Raw genomic sequence first — 17,360 nt, forward strand, 5'->3', positions numbered from 1 at the left:
CTACAAGTGCATTAAGATCAATCTGCACATGTGTATGTCCAGCATATCACACCTAACTATGCGATGAGCTCCGCACATGTGTATGACCAGCTCTTTCCTCGAGTACTAATGACTAATTAATGTGGTGTGAGATTTCAACATTGTTTGAGTAATATATATTTTGAGATATTAGTATACAACAACAAATTTTATACGGCTTGATAATTTATGTTTGAGCATGTTATCATTATTCAGAGATTTACGCTAGTCGTTTTCGGCTTAGGCATAATATATATTATACAGATTTTAAATTGTCAACTATTTTTAATGTAGAAGCAAGACGCACATAATGAGGTATTTGATAACATTGCATAGCATGCTTTTAAAGATCCCTAAACATTTCGTATTTATTTTCTTGTCTCGTGCTTTGGGCGCATTAGCAACTTTAAGCCGTTTTCGAAATGGTTTTTCAAATGAGAAACTTATCTCTTAATTAGCCATAGGATATTAATAAATGGTTAGGATCGATTAAAAGATTAGGAAATGATTAGAAGAAAATGCTTAGGAGAGGATATATCTAGATTCCAATTGTCACTGGCATCCAAGTCGAAAATCTTATGTTCTTAGGCCCCGTTTGGGATTGCGGTGGAAGACTCAAAAGCTGCTGTGGATGACAATTCTCAATTATCTACAGCAGTTTTGGTGTTTGGTAAAAAAATAAAAAATTGCTTTTTCCCACAATTCTCAACTCCCCATAACAAAAACAGAAAGCAGGTTTCTAGGTACTTTTGAAAGCTGCAGTAACTCACAGCAACAATGAATATTTTATTTTACCCATAATACCCTCATTGATTTTTATGATTTTTATTTGTTTATTTTAAATTAAAAAATATGTCTATTGTTAGTTATATTTTATATTATGATAATTAATTATGATATTTTATTTATAGGATTAAAATTATAATATACCTAAAAAAATAATAGGCATACTTATTTAATAATGTTGTTCTTAGAAAAATTAATGCTAATAAAAATTTGTAGTCAAAAATTTCAAAAACAAGTAAAAAAACATATTATTTTTACCAAACAAATAAGTGAAATGCACTTTCAGCATCATGTCCATAATTATATGCACAGTCACAGCATTTTTATATTAACATTTACCAAACACTTTGATACTATTTTTTGCACTCACAACACTTTTGAAAACATAGTTTACCAAACACTCAACTGCTTTACTTTACAGCTGACTTTACTTCACAGCTGTTTTACTTCACAGCTGTTTTTTCTCACAGCAATACCAAACTGGCCCTTAGTAGATTTAGTTTTGGTCAACTATTTTATTGATTTAAGTCCATTGACTTTTTTATTTATGTCTGAATATTTTATTCTTTATTTTTATAATCATGTTGAACCTTGAAGTAAATAAGGGAAACAAATTCAGAACTCTTCAATTTGAGTTTATCCATCTTTAACTCTTGGATTTACAAATTTTTTCAACCTCCCATGTAGAGACTCTTGGATTTAGAATTTTCTCAACCTCCTGTTGGAATTATGATATTTAAGTACTAAATATATTAATTATGGACATATATATATTTATTTGTTTAAATATCATATTCTATGTGAATGGAAAAAGTAAATGGAAATGAATTGAGTATTGGGCTTTATAAAAAGGTTGATCATATTAAGGTTATAAGCCTTGAAAGATATAAGGCACGTACAGGTGGGCTTTTTGGCTTTGGGTTTTATCTTGCCCATCAATTTGAAGAGATACATGTTATTGTTCAAAACCATTTGAACAGATGCACTGGTTGAATTGAATCAACCATGGCCATGAACAGTTGTGTCTTTGCCCATTCAATCAGACGTGTCTCTTGCCCATTTAATTCAATCAAAACCTTTCCAAAAGGGCACTTTGCATATATAAATAGAGTAGTCCTGCACTCATTTTTTTTAACGAAAAATTATTAAGAACTTGCATTCATTCTCTTATTTTCAATCAAAGTCTTCCATTATCAAAGAGAGAGTTCTCTACATTTTTGGGTTCGCAGAACCTTGTAGTTTGAAGTGCTACTACTGCAAGGAGGAAGTCGTTGTATCCTGGGAGGCGAGCGCCGATTGACCATAGCACGGTAGGGCGGGCGTAAATCGTCTTAAGGTCATAGTGTTGAACACTAGACTCGACTTCAAAGGTTTTTCTAAACTTCCTTTACTGTCTATTTCTCTATTTTTTTAAATCTCTTTGTTTAAATATAGCAATTTATACCTATAGTTTTCCAACAATCTTAAGACGATTTAACTGTGTAATTTGCTATATTGTTTCTACTTTAATTTTTTATTTATTTATCATTATCTATTCATTTAATAACTGCTTTGACATTGTCAATTGTGGTGGCTTTGATTTTGTTCAATTAAGAGCTGCTTTGTTTAGTAGTTACGTTTTGATAGATATATTTTAAATATATACATACTGTTCATTATTCCTATTTATATCATTTTTTATTCACATCTGCTAGTGGGTTTAGTTCTTAGATCTTTATTAGTTTTGATCTTGCCATATTTTCGTCTTTAGTGCTTTTACTTTACTGTTGCTTTGACATTAAAGAATTCATTTTGTCTATTTCTTTTATTACTTTCCATACATTTAATCTGTGGTTTTTTTTTTATTCTTTGTTCTGGTTGTGTATTCTGTCTTTCGTTGAAAGTCAGTTTCATTATTCTTCTTTTATTTTGCTGTTATATATATCTGCTTATTTAAAGATTTTTTTTATACTTCAAAGGAAAAATGAGTTCCTCAAGTACTGAGAATATGAATACCATGACTGGACCTGTGACAGATACAGTCCCTTTGTCATCTGCTATTCCTATGACATCTGCTCCTGTGTTGCCGCAATCTTCTCACCATGGGGAGAAACCTGGAAAGTTCAATGGAACTGATTTCAAGATGTGGCAGCAGAAAATGTTGTTTTATTTAACAACAATGAACTTGGTCAAATTCTTGAAGGAAGATGCTCCTGCTCCTGGAACTTCCAAAGAATCTATGGTTGCTGCTGATGCCTGGAACCATGCTGATTTTATCTGCAAGAATTATATCCTCAATGGGTTGGACGATGCACTCTACAATGTGTATAGTCCAATGAAAACAGCCAAGGCGTTGTGGGAGTCTTTGGACAAGAAATACAAGACCGAAGATGCTGGAATGAAGAAATTTATTGTGGGTCGTTTTCTTGACTACAAGATGGTGGACTCCAAAAGCGTGATCAGTCAAGTCCAAGAGTTCCAACTTATTATGCATGAAATTGATGCAGAAGATATGGTACTTCCTGAGTCATTTCAAGTGGCTACTGTAATTGAGAAATTACCGCCATCCTGGAAGGATTTCAAGAACTACCTTAAGCACAAGCGCAAAGAGATGGGGCTTGAGGATTTGATCGTGCGATTGAGGATCGAGGAAGATAATCGCCATTCTGATAAGCGAGGTTCTTCCGTGGAGGCTAAGGCACACATAGTGGAGAATAAGCCAAATAATAGCAAAAAGAGGAAGCATTTTGGGGAAGGCACAAGTCAAGGAAATTCCAAGAAGGCCAAGGAGTTCAATGGCAAGTGCTTTAATTGCAATAAGACTGGCCACCGTGCAAAGGACTGTAGGAGTGGCAAGAGTCAAGGCAAGAGACATGGCAAGAAGAAAGGCAAGGGAAATGAGGCAAACATAACCGAGGAAGATAAGCTCTCCAATGATATATCTGATATCAATCTTTCTGCGGTTGTCTCTGAAGTTAATTTGGTGGGAAATATCAAAGAATGGTGGGTGGACACTAGGGCTACTCGTCATGTGTGTGCTGATAGGAAAATGTTCTCCACTTATCATGGGCTTGATGGAGAACAACTGTTCATGGGAAACTCCTCCACTTCAAAGGTTGAAGGCCAAGGGAAAGTGGTTTTGAAGATGACATCTGGCAAGGAGGTTACTCTCAACAATGTGCTCCATGTTCCTGACATCCGAAAGAACTTGGTTTCTGGATCTCTATTGAGCAAGAATGGTTTCAAGTTGGTATTTGAATCTGACAAGTTTGTACTTACTAAGAATGGGATGTATGTGGGAAAAGGGTACCTGAATGATGGTCTGTTCAAATTGAATGTAATGACTGTTGTACCAAAAGTTAATAATAATAACACAGTTAGTTCTGCTTATATGCTTGAGTCATCTAATATTTGGCATGGTAGATTAGGCCATGTTAACTTTGATACAATACGCAAATTAACTAACATGGATCTAATTCCTAAGTGTTACATTGATTCTAATACTAAGTGTGAAACTTGTGTTGAAGCAAAGTTAACTAGAACATCGTTCCATTCTATTGAGAGAACTACTGAACCTCTGGATTTAATTCACAGTGATATTTGTGATTTAAAATTTATACAAACTAGGGGTGGGAAAAAGTATTTTATTACTTTTATTGATGACTGTACAAGATATTGTCATGTGTATTTACTAAGAAGCAAAGATGAGGCGATTGAGATGTTCAAACATTATAAGACTGAAGTTGAGAATCAACTTAGCAGAAAGATCAAAGTATTAAGAAGTGATAGGGGTGGTGAATATGAATCACCTTTTGGTGAGTTTTGTGCTCAACATGGAATTATTCACCAAACTACGGCACCCTATTCACCTCAACAAAACGGTATTGCTGAACGAAAGAACCGTACATTAAAAGAGATGATGAATGCTTTACTAATAAGTTCTAGAGCACCTCAGAACTTGTGGGGGGAAGCACTGCTATCTGCAAATCTTATTCTCAACAAGTTGCCTCATAAGAAGTTAGACAAGACCCCATATGAATTATGGAAAGGTCACCAACCTTCTTACAAATATCTCAAAGTGTGGGGGTGTCTAGCTAAGGTGGCAGTCCCAGAACCTAAAAAGGTTAAAATAGGACCAAAAACCATTGACTGTATCTTTATTGGTTATGCAATTAACAGTGGTGCATATCGTTTTCTTGTACATAAATCTGATATTTCAGATATACATGTGAACACAATTATTGAATCAAGGAATGCATATTTCTTTGAAAATATATTTCCTTATAAAGAGGCACGAGAAAGAAGTTCTCTTAAAAGAACTTATAATACTGTAAATGATAATAACCAAGAAAGCCATCAAGAAAATATAGACCAAGGGTCTAGTGGACGAGAACCCAATATTGAACCTAGACGTAGCAAGAGAGCAAGAACATCTAAGTCTTTTGGTCCAGATTTTCTAACTTATTTGTTAGAAAATGAGCCTCGTACTTACAAGGAAGCAATGTCTTCACCTGAAGCACCGCTTTGGAAAGAGGCTATTAATTCTGAAATTGATTCTATCTTACAGAATCATACTTGGGAATTGGTGGATCTTCCTCCTGGAAATAAGCCTTTGGGTTATAAGTGGATTTTCAAGAGGAAGATGAAGGCCGATGGAACAATTGATAAATATAAAGCTAGACTTGTTGTGAAAGGATATAAGCAAAAGGAAGGCTTAGATTACTTTGACACATACTCACCAGTTACAAGAATAACATCCATTAGGATGTTAATTGCAATAGCAGCATTGCATAATTTAGAAATTCATCAAATGGATGTCAAGACGGCATTTCTAAATGGTGAATTAGACGAGGAAATATACATGGAACAACCTGAAGGTTTTGTTATTCCTGGTCAAGAACGTAAGGTGTGCAAGCTTGTTAAGTCTTTGTATGGCCTAAAGCAAGCACCAAAACAATGGCATCTAAAATTTGACAAAGCCATGATGTCAAATAACTTTAAGATAAATGAGTGTGACAAATGTGTGTACACTAAAAGCACTAAAGATGGGTTTGTCATTATTTGTCTCTATGTAGATGACATGTTGATTATGGGTAGTAATATTGGTATGATTAAATCAACCAAGAAAATGCTAACTAATAATTTTGACATGAAAGATATGGGTGTTGCAGATGTGATTTTAGGAATTAAAATTACTAGAACATCTGATAGACTAGTCTTGTCTCAATCACACTACATTGAGAAAGTACTTGATAAGTTTAACAAGTATGATACTAGTCCTGTACAAACACCTTATGACCCAAATATTCATCTTATGAAGAATAATGGTCAAGGTATATCACAAATAGAATACGCTCGTATCATTGGCAGTCTAATGTATCTTATGAACTGCACTAGACCTTATAGCCTACTCAGTTAACAGATTGAGTAGATATACAAATAATCCTGGAAAGGATCATTGGAAGGCTATAATTAGGGTACTTAAATATCTAAGATACACTAAGAATTTTGGACTACATTATACAAGATATCCAGCCGTACTTGAGGGCTATAGTGATGCCAACTGGATATCAGATACTAAAGACTCAAAATCCACAAGTGGATATGTCTTTACGATTGGAGGCGCGGCTGTTTCATGGAGATCCACCAAGCAAACGTGTATTGCTAGATCCACTATGGAATCTGAGTTCATAGCCTTGGATAAAGCAGGAGAAGAAGCTGAATGGCTTCAGAGTTTCTTAGAGGATATTCCATGTTGGCCTAAGCCTGTGCCCGCTATATGTATACATTGTGATAGTCAATCAGCGATTGCAAGGGCACAAAATAACATGTATAACGGTAAGTCTCGACATATACGTCGAAGACATAACACCGTGAAGCAACTGCTCTCTAGTGGTATCATTACCATTGACTATGTGAAGTCAAGAGATAATTTAGCGGATCCGTTTACGAAAGGTTTGAATAGAGAGCAAGTTTATAGATTATCAAGGGGAATGGGATTAAAGCCCTTGTAAAAGAGAAGCCATAGTGGAAACCCAACCTAGTTGACTGGCGATCCCAAGATTTAGGTTCAAAAGGGACAACTAAATTATGGTATGCTCTGACCTAGCACTGCGGAGATAAAATCTCCTTCCCATTCCTAATAAGAAGCAGTGCTGCCTGCAATGTGATTTTAGGCTAAGCTATGCTTTTAATGATTCTATATCTTGGTTTATCCAAGTGGGGTATGGCAGGATATTCCTTATAGGCAGTCACCTATATGAGTGGAAATGTGGCCGTTTCTATGAGAATTTTAAGTAGGGCTGAATTCTCTAAAGCACTCATGAATACCAGGTTTTGTTCAAGGCCGAAATGAACACAACCGTTAGAACCAAAATATGTCTGGGAGGTTATTGTGTGAATACTATTGTCTTGGTTTACACCAACGGCTGAACAGTTCAAGACGTTACGTTCACTGATTAGCCAAGTAAATCCGATAGTACTTCACTAGGGAAGGTTCAAGGCCACAAGCTACCTTTCTTGATGCAATAATTTTCTAATAAGAAAACTCTCTCTAGTGTCTGCATCATAATATGCATATTTTTGCCAGTTTCCATTCATGTGGGGGATTGTTGGAATTATGATATTTAAGTACTAAATATATTAATTATGGACATATATATATATTTATTTGTTTAAATATCATATTCTATGTGAATGGAAAAAGTAAATGGAAATGAATTGAGTATTGGGCTTTATAAAAAGGTTGATCATATTAAGGTTATAAGCCTTGAAAGATATAAGGCACGTACAGGTGGGCTTTTTGGCTTTGGGTTTTATCTTGCCCATCAATTTGAAGAGATACATGTTATTGTTCAAAACCATTTGAACAGATGCACTGGTTGAATTGAATCAACCATGGCCATGAACAGTTGTGTCTTTGCCCATTCAATCAGACGTGTCTCTTGCCCATTTAATTCAATCAAAACCTTTCCAAAAGGGCACTTTGCATATATAAATAGAGTAGTCCTGCACTCATTTTTTTTAACGAAAAATTATTAAGAACTTGCATTCATTCTCTTATTTTCAATCAAAGTCTTCCATTATCAAAGAGAGAGTTCTCTACATTTTTGGGTTCGCAGAACCTTGTAGTTTGAAGTGCTACTACTGCAAGGAGGAAGTCGTTGTATCCTGGGAGGCGAGCGCCGATTGACTATAGCACGGTAGGGCGGGCGTAAATCGTCTTAAGGTCATAGTGTTGAACACTAGACTCGACTTCAAAGGTTTTTCTAAACTTCCTTTACTGTCTATTTCTCTATTTTTTTAAATCTCTTTGTTTAAATATAGCAATTTATACCTATAGTTTTCCAACACCTCCCGTGTAGAGGTAAATATCGTATTTATGCCTATTTATTCTAACAAACTTTTTTTTAGAAGGTATATATTGTAGCCAACACTTCTTGGTCCTCACAAAAACATAAAACCAACTTCTAGTTACAAATAGAGAATATGAAATCAGCATAATCAAACGGTACATATAATAAATCTACTTTTGAAACATGTATACAGGGTCCAACTGAAAATTAGGCCGGCCTAAGGAAAAAAAACTCGAAAGAAGCCCTCCCAATTTATTATTAAAATATAAAATTTTCCTTCAAAATTTTGTTGAAAAATCATTATTCTTGCCTTTTGGGATGCTAAATTATTTTCTAATGTTTTATATTCAAGTTTGCTTAACATATGTTTTTTTTTTTTCCCATAAGTTTGTTTAACATATGTTATTTAATAGATAACATGGCTAATCTACTTAATATTATTTGTGAAGGAAGAAAAATAAGTTTCATTGGACAATTGGGCTTCTTTATTTTAGGGCCATTATTTTTCTTTTTCCTATTTGGGCTTTTATTTATGAAAGTGTAGGTAGAAATGACTTGTTCTAAATTGAGGCATTCTTTTCTATTTAGGGCCATTACTTCTTTTTTTCCCACTTGGGCTTTTTCGAAAAAATGATGCCTTTTTCTGTTTAGCACCATTATTGTTTCTTTTTTATTTGTGCTTCTTAAATTATATGTATAATTGACTTATTCTAAAAGCTTAATTATCGATTTACTACCCAAAATTGTAACTCATTCCCACATTATTACCTGAAAATTTTTTTGTCTCAGATTACCACCTGTAACTTACATCCGTGTCCCATTTTACCTTGTTTCGTCAACAATTCTGTTAAAAATGCTGACTTGGCCGTTAATTCTGATGTGGATCGCTGAATGTGCATCACGTGTCACATATTTGCTTTTATTTTTGGATTTTTTTATTTTTCTATTTTTATAAACTTTAAAAATTAATTAAAAATAGCTCCGAACTTATAAAAATACATGGAAAATTCTTACGGATTCGTCTTAACTAGTACTAATCTACTATAAGGTCAAAATACCAATTTTCCCTCTAAAAGTTTCTAGAAAATTTAAAAAGTCCAAATTTATTTCTAGAAATTAAAATACTCTAAACTCTTTGGAAATTCATAGGATAATCTCCCGAACACCAAAAAATATGAGGTATGCACCGTTAGTCTTCTAAAAACTAACAATACCTTTCTTGTGAACACTTGCTACCCAAAAAACCTCTCGGTCTTAGAGGAAAATAAATTTCTCTCTATAAAATAAATTCTAGAAAAATTTTAGAATTTATGTAAAGTCTCGAAATAATTCTCTAAAACAGGCTTTTGGTAATTTCTAAAATATTTTTGAGAATTCATCCGAGAGTTTATGAAAATTCTAGAATTTATTTAATAGAGGGAAATTTATTTTAATTTTTTAGAAATAAATTTGGACTTTCCAATTTTTTTTGGAAATTTTTAGAGGGCAAATTGGTAATTTAATCTTATAGTAAATTAGTGCTAGTCAAGACGAATCCACAGGAATTTTTCGTGTATTTTTCTAAGTATGGAGCTATTTTTATAATTTTCAAAGTTTATAAAAATAGGAAAATAAAAAAATCCGAAAATAAAAGCAAAGATGTGACACGTGGCGCACATCCAGCGTGCCACGTCAGCATTAACGGCCAAGTCAGCATTTTTAATGGAATTGTTGACGGAACAAAGTAAAATGAGACACAGATGTAAGTTACAGGTGGTAATCTAGCTGAACAAAAAATCTTTCAGGTAGTAATATGAGAATGAGTTATAGTTTTGAGTGGTAAATCGATAATTTAACCTATTCTAAATTGCGGCCTTTGCTCAAAATGTGGCCCAAGGCACAAGCCTTGCTCTCCTTAGCTTAGGCTGGCCCTGCATATATAACCTAAACAAAAGGTAGGGATGACAATGCGGTTATGCAAGACTAGGTATCTTTTCTTCAAAAGATTAAATTCTTATTAAAATGATACCAAATAAACACAAATACATAATATAGTATAATAAAATACACTAAATTAATTGTGTTATTGTTTAAGCTAGGTTTGAACACACGAAGAAAATTCGAAGGAGACGAAGAATATTTAAAGAACCCCGTGAGGGATTTCTGGCTACTCTTAAGGGAAATTGTTGCGATCCACATAAACTCCAAATTAGGCTTGCTAATTGTTTTTATGTATTGAATGCATATTTTACTTGTTTAGTATATGTTTGAATAATTAAGTGAATTAATGTTTAATTGAATTTTATTAATTGAATTATTGTTTAATTTTCCACATGGAATAATTAATCATATATAGCAAACGATCTTTATCCTAAGTTCATTACAAATTATAAAACTAATGTTCTGCCGTGCTGAGGATTAGTTCCAACAATTGGTATGAGAGCTTAGGTTATGCTTAAAGATATGATTATTAACTCAATTGGCATGAATTAGGGTTTATATGCTATGACCTATTTTTTTGATGAATTGCATGTTTGATTGTTTTCTTGTATTTACATGGTATAATTTAGGGTTATTTGGATTCCTGTCCCAACCTACAACTCTTTTTTAAAAGCTTCCAACTCATTGACTTTTTGGTTTGGAGATTAGGCCAAGATTTAAAATACTCAATCGGCCACCTATGATTAAATCACACCTAAGAGTTAATTTATAATTACAAAACATGCCACTCTCCTCATAATAAATTATATATACATATTATTTAAATTGATTCCTAATTTTAGGTAGTAATACAAATTCCAATCAATTTAAATATTTATTCATGAGTTACTTTTTGTAACTAATTTAATAGGTACTTTATATTAAATGATAAATATGTAGTAATAGCATACTTATACACATGTAGGTGCTTTATTTTTATCTTTCGGTGATCATATATAGGTGCTTGATATTATGTAATAAATATGTATTAATTACACATATATACATGCAATATATGTAGTAATAATATACTTATTTTTGTGTAGGTACATTTTTTAGATGAGAAATAAAAATTAATATCATATATATATATATGAGAGAAACTTCCCTGTAACAGAAATATGGCTGATTTGGTATTCTAACCCAATAACATGATGACACATATACTATTATACTTCATCACATAAAACTTTCTTCAATTTTAAGATAAAACATATCTCATGAGATGCCAAATCAGCCTCTATCCCTGTTATAAATAAGTTTTTTCCTATATATATATATATATAAGATTCTTCTCAGTGCGGAGGATCAACACTTATTTTTTTGAATAAATTAGTGTAGGATGCATGACAAACATCATACTTAACCTCTAGTACACCTATTGTTAAAATGTAACAATAAGATAACATTTGTAATCTCTAGGTCATTTGTAACATTCATTTTTTTTAGTTTTGTTCGTTTTGAATTTTCTTCTCTCAAATTCTCTTAGTTTTTTTTGTATATAAAACTTATATTTATCCAAAGTGTAGTAAAAATATATCTGCAGTTGCAGTTTTAGTTTTAGTTTTCTAACGCAATTTCAGTTTGGCTAGTGCTGAAGCTGTTTTGGGTGGGTTGGGCTTGTGTTAGTTTCAGTTTTTAATTTTGAGTGGGTTGCGCTTGTGTTAGTTTCAATTTTTATTTTGAGTGAGTTGGACTTGTATTAGTTTCAGTTTTTATTTTGGGTGGGTTGGACTTGTGTTAGAGTTGGTTTTCTATAAAGTTACCTGCAAGTTAAATTTGTATGTTATAGTGGTTTTGGTTAAGTTTTTAGCTTATCAGTACCTTGAAATTAAAGCACTCTATTTTTATTTTTGCTGATGCGTAAAAATCGGATGACGTAATTCTATACAAGTCCTAAAAATAAGTGTGGACACCCTCTTTAGAAGGGTTATATATATTAATGTACCTACATGTAATAGTGTACCTACTACTATAATATTGTCCACCTACATCATTCGAGTTAGCATGGAAGCTGAATAGAATTGATTCACCTAAATGTAGGAAAAGACAAGTCATTTAAGTATGTTGGGCATCTAAGTTTACATAATCCATTAATTGACATATTCATGTAGGTACATTATTATTCATAAGAAATAGTGCAATTTACAAAAATGACCTGTTTTAATATATGAAGCTCCTACTTTTATGACATTGGCGCCAAAACTTTTACTTTGCCTAACCCTTTGTCCATTTTTAGACAAAAATACCCCTCATCGTAGACAAAGTGGTAGACAGAAAGTCTTGCAGCACTATCTACATGGCTGCAGCCAGTTCATCATTTCATGAACAAAATCAGATCTCAAAACCAACAAGTTCAATCCCTTCAAGTGAAAACCAACAAGATCTGCAACAAAATACCAAGATATGCAACAAAGAAACTAGGTAGGTACATTAGTAGATTAGCAATTTAATTGTCCACTAGGTAGTGACGTACCAAACGTATCAATGTAATTCATATATGATCATTTAACATCTCATGCTATTTTTAGCTTTGGCTGCCCTACTTTCATTCTTGAATGTATTGTATATTTGTATTACCTTCATACAAAGTAACAAAGACTTTGTGTAGTAGCCAGCGCACTACATGGGCCCCAAATTACCTACAAATTTAAAAAATAGAACTGTCATTGTCTACAGAGTGGACAATTAAAGAAAAAGTAAAGAAAAAAAGATGTCCAGGGGGAAAATATGACAAACAAGGCTGGGGATAATCAAAGTAGTTAATTAGGAGGGCTATGAATTAATAACAATTAAATGGCTAACAGATTTTTAAATTATTTTATTTTTGTTTATTGTCCAGTCATTGACACTGATCATACAGTTACAATTTGCTGTGTCACAGTTATATACTGATCAAGTGTATTTTCGCTTATGTTTTTGTAGTTTTTTGTTTCTGGAAGAACAACCCATAAAATATAATGGTAAATAAAGAGAGGCACTGAAAAAAAAAATTTAAAGAACAAACTAGTGCACTTTTTAGTTTTCTCTTCAAGCTTCTAAGCAATCAATTCGAACGCTTGATGCAACTATGAACGCTCAGGTTGTAACAGTCAATTTAGTTACAACTCACAATTATGCAAAAAAAAATAGTCATTCGATCACATGTTATTTTTTTACATGTTATGTGTGAAATGTTAATACACATGCAACTACAAGAAAGTAAAATACATAAGTTCAAAAAAGAAAAATATCTTAAAACGTACATATAGCACATGTGATGATTAGTATTGTACAGTTACAACCACACATATATACTAGCAACTGTACGTACGTTAATGATAGGATTTTGGTAGCATTAGGTTCCTATATTATGGTTTCCTATGTACACATTAGCTAGGGTCATATATTATATATGTAACTTGTCTCAAGTAGCTCTCTTGTAATTATGCTAGACTTGAACCCTATATATTCCTTGTAAATCATATTGATCGATCAGTTGATTAAACACAATTATTTCACATGGTATTATAGCCCCTCGATCGTCTAACCACATATCCTTCCAAACCCTAAAATATTCTTGACCAATGTTACAATGGGCGTTCAAATGCTGGTTTATGAAGTGGACCATATTCATTTAATTATAACTTAGTGGAGTTTATTATTTATCCTTGGAAAGGGTGCAGTGCACATTTTGATCATTAAATGCATTTTTTTTAAGAATTTTAGTAATCGCTTATGGACCTTATGGTTTAAGATTTTGATCTGATTGCCCACAAAACTTAAGAACTAAACCCTAAACTATAAGCTCTAAAACGATGATTCCACCCTCTAAAATAATTAACCCTAAATCATATATAAGTCCTAAACCCATTAAACTATATACTAAATTTTATACTAATAAACTTGAATAACCCCTAATATACTGTATACAAATTAAAAAAATAGAACTGCCATTGTCTATAGACTACGGGGTCCTGCCAAAAAAATTGGGAGGTAAACCTTCAGTTATTAATGATATTTTAAAATAAATAATACAACCTTAGAGGTGTAACTGTGTCACAAATTGTGACTGTAAGTGTAATTTGAACTTAACTTGTATTTCGTGTCAAATTGGAACTTTCCGTCATTTATGTCAAACTTTCCGTTCAAAAGTAATCACCTGAACATAACTTATCTTCCTCCCACTAGCTGAAACAAATATAGTTTCTTCTTTCTTAATTATTTTTAATTTCCATAAGATTTATTAGGGGATATTGTAGTTTACTAGTGTAAGATTTAGTATAATTTAGGAGGTTTAGAGCATAGAATTTAGGGTGATTTACTTTAATTAGTGGTAGAATAGTCGCTTTAGAGCTTATAATTTTAAGGTGTAGCTCCCAAGTTTTGGGGTCCTGCCCAAAAATTAGGATGTAAACCTTACATCATTAACAATATATATTCTAAAATAAATATTTAGATAATATAACCTTATAGGTGTAACTTTGTCACAAATTGTGACTGTAACTGTACAGTCTGTACTACTACAATTAAATTATTACTGTTTGATCGCTGTCCATGCATGGCCGAAAAAGAAACGGGGAAAAAGGGTAGGGGTGAAAAAAACGAAAAGAAAAAAAGGACACAAGTCCAGGGTGAAAATATGACAAACAAGGTTAGTGACAATTAGAGAACTCCAAAGTAGTTAGGGGGCTATGAATTAATAACACTTATTAAATGAAGAAATGATGACAATGTAACTTAATTACAAGGACAAAAAGGTCAATCTGCTAGGACATGTATTTATGTATATCACATTGACGTTAAATGCTTCCCATCCCAAAAATCTGTTATAAATATATTGTCACTGCATTTTTAATTCAATACTTCACCTCTCACTCTCAATCTCGTAAGTGTTGAAATTTCCAATTCTTTGTTGATGTGCTCTATCTGGTACAAAATAATGACCAGCCTCAGATCTCCCAAGTTCATCATGGCCTCTACTCTCCACTCACCCTCCAAGTGAGACTTCATTAATTCTTCCATATAATTTGGTTTTGTAGTATCTTTCTAATTAATCAAGTTTCTCATATAATTACTGTGCTGTTTTTCTTTGCTTTCCTTTGCTGTTGCTCTTTTAAAATTGGTGTACGTTGTTTCAATAATGTAGGGAGCTTGTGAATGGGAAGAAGGCTTTTTTGCCTCGTCGGGAGTTGTGTTTTCAAAAAACTCATACCATGCCACATGAAAAGATTGAGATCTTCAAATCGTTGGATGATTGGGCGGCGAAGAACCTCTTAGTCCACTTGAAGCCTGTTGAAAGTAGTTGGCAGCCTCAAGATTTTCTTCCAGACGCTGCCTCTGATGGATTTCATGAGCAGGTCGAGGAACTGAGGGAGAGGGCAAAGGAGATTCCAGATGATTACTACGTCGTTTTGGTTGGTGATATGATCACTGAAGAAGCCCTTCCAACTTATCAAACAATGCTTAATACGTTGGATGGAGTGAGAGATGAAACGGGTGCAAGCTCTTCTTCCTGGGCAATTTGGAACAGGGCTTGGACTGCTGAAGAAAACAGGCATGGTGACCTTCTCAATAAGTATCTCTATCTCTCTGGACGAGTGGACATGCGCCAAATTGAGAAGACCATTCATTATTTGATCAGTTTTGGAATGGTGAGTACGTTTCTTAGGCCCGTTTGATCGATGATGTTTATATTTCCTAACTGATCATAATTTGTGTATCTTTAATTTCTTGTTTAATTAGGATCCTGGTGTTGAAAACAGTCCCTACAACGGGTTTATTTTCACTTCATTCCAAGAAAGGGCCACTGCTATCTCTCATGGGAACACTGCGAGGCTTGCCAGGGAGCATGGGGACTTGAAGTTGGCTCAAATATGTGGCACAATAGCCTCAGATGAGAAGCGCCATGAGGCTGCCTACACTAAGATTGTGGAAAAGCTCTTCGACTTAGATCCTGATTATACCATCATTTCTTTTGCGGACATGATGAGGAAGAAAATCACTATGCCGGCCCACTTGATGTACGACGGCCGAGATGACAACCTTTTCGAGCACTTCTCGGTTGTGGCCCAGCGTCTCAGTGTCTATACCGTCGATGACTATGTGGATATATTGGAGTTCTTGGTGGGGAGGTGGAAGGTGGAGAGCCTAACTGGACTCTCGGCTGAGGGGCAAAAGGCTCAGGAATATGTTTGTGGGTTAGCCCCAAGACTTAGAAGGCTAGACGAAAAAGCTAAAGCAAGGGCCAAACATGCACCCACTACACCTTTCAGCTGGATCTTTGACAGACCAGTCTAGACATGCACTACTATTAATTGTTTCTTCACTTCTTGTGTGTGAGACGCACCAAAATTCTGTATCACATTAATATATTTTAGAATATTACTAAATTAAGAATAAAAACATATTTAATTAAGACTCTTTGGGCTTAAATTATTTTAGGGGCTTTTACATTTTCATCTTTGCATAAGATTGGAATTCACTACAAGAAAAAAATATTTGGGCGACGAAACTTTGGGCGACGAACTCAAATTGGTCACCCAAAGAGGTTTTGGGCTACGAATTCAAACATTTGTCGCCAAAACCAATAAAGATTTGGGCGAGGAATAATTTCGTCGCCCAAAGTGACTTTTGGTGACGAATACAGTGTTCGTCGCTTAAAGCACTTTTGAGAGACGAATATTGTATTTGTCGCCTCAAATTACGCCCCAAAATACTCTTAGACCATACTTTGGGCGAGGAATCTATATATTCGTCGCCCAAAGTCACTTTGGGCGACGGATATGTTATTCGTCGCCCAAATAGAGTTTGGGCGACGAAATTATTCCTCGCCTAAAGTGACTTTGGGCGACGAATATATATTCCTCGCCTAAAGTGACTTTGGGTGACGAATATATTATTCGTCGCCCAAATAGAGTTTGGGCGACGAAATTATTCCTCGCCTAAAGTGACTTTGGGCGACGAATATATATTCCTCGCCTAAAGTGACTTTGGGCGACGAATATATATTCCTCGCCTAAAGTGACTTTGGGTGACGAATATATATTCCTCGCCTAAAGTGACTTTGGGCGACGAATATATATTCCTCGCCTAAAGTCACTTTGGGTGACGAATATATTAATTCCTCGCCCAAAGTCACTTTGGGAGACGAATCTATAGATTCCTCGCCCAAAGTCCAGTTCATTTTTTATGTGCATTTATATTTAGGTATAAAAATACAATGCGAACGTGTTTTCAACTATCTGAACCGTTTATTTTTTAGTTCCCTACTCAAAGATCATC

General features: G+C 34.0%; 1 protein-coding gene across 1 annotated transcript; it reads left to right on the forward strand.

The window, feature by feature from the left end:
• The first annotated feature begins 15,255 nt into the window (after nt 1–15,255).
• On the forward strand, nt 15,256–16,514 carry LOC147293363 (stearoyl-[acyl-carrier-protein] 9-desaturase, chloroplastic-like). The gene is made up of 2 exons (XM_086230439.1): nt 15,256–15,730; nt 15,822–16,514. Exons 1-2 carry the CDS (start codon nt 15,293–15,295, stop codon nt 16,374–16,376), a joined length of 993 nt encoding a protein of 330 aa, XP_086086565.1. The 5' UTR covers nt 15,256–15,292; the 3' UTR covers nt 16,377–16,514.
• Nucleotides 16,515–17,360: the final 846 nt, after the last annotated feature.

This window comes from Dryas octopetala, chromosome 2 (genome assembly GCF_963921425.1).
Source record: "Dryas octopetala chromosome 2, drDryOcto1.1, whole genome shotgun sequence".
Classification (NCBI taxonomy): domain Eukaryota; kingdom Viridiplantae; phylum Streptophyta; class Magnoliopsida; order Rosales; family Rosaceae; genus Dryas; species Dryas octopetala.

Bases quoted from the DNA above. Each gene is read 5' to 3' on its own strand.
- LOC147293363 (XM_086230439.1), top strand. From the start codon at position 15,293: ATGCCACATGAAAAGATTGAGATCTTCAAATCGTTGGATGATTGGGCG. The intron at 15,731-15,821 runs GTGAGTACGTTT...TTGTTTAATTAG, and splicing joins ATTTGATCAGTTTTGGAATG to GATCCTGGTGTTGAAAACAG.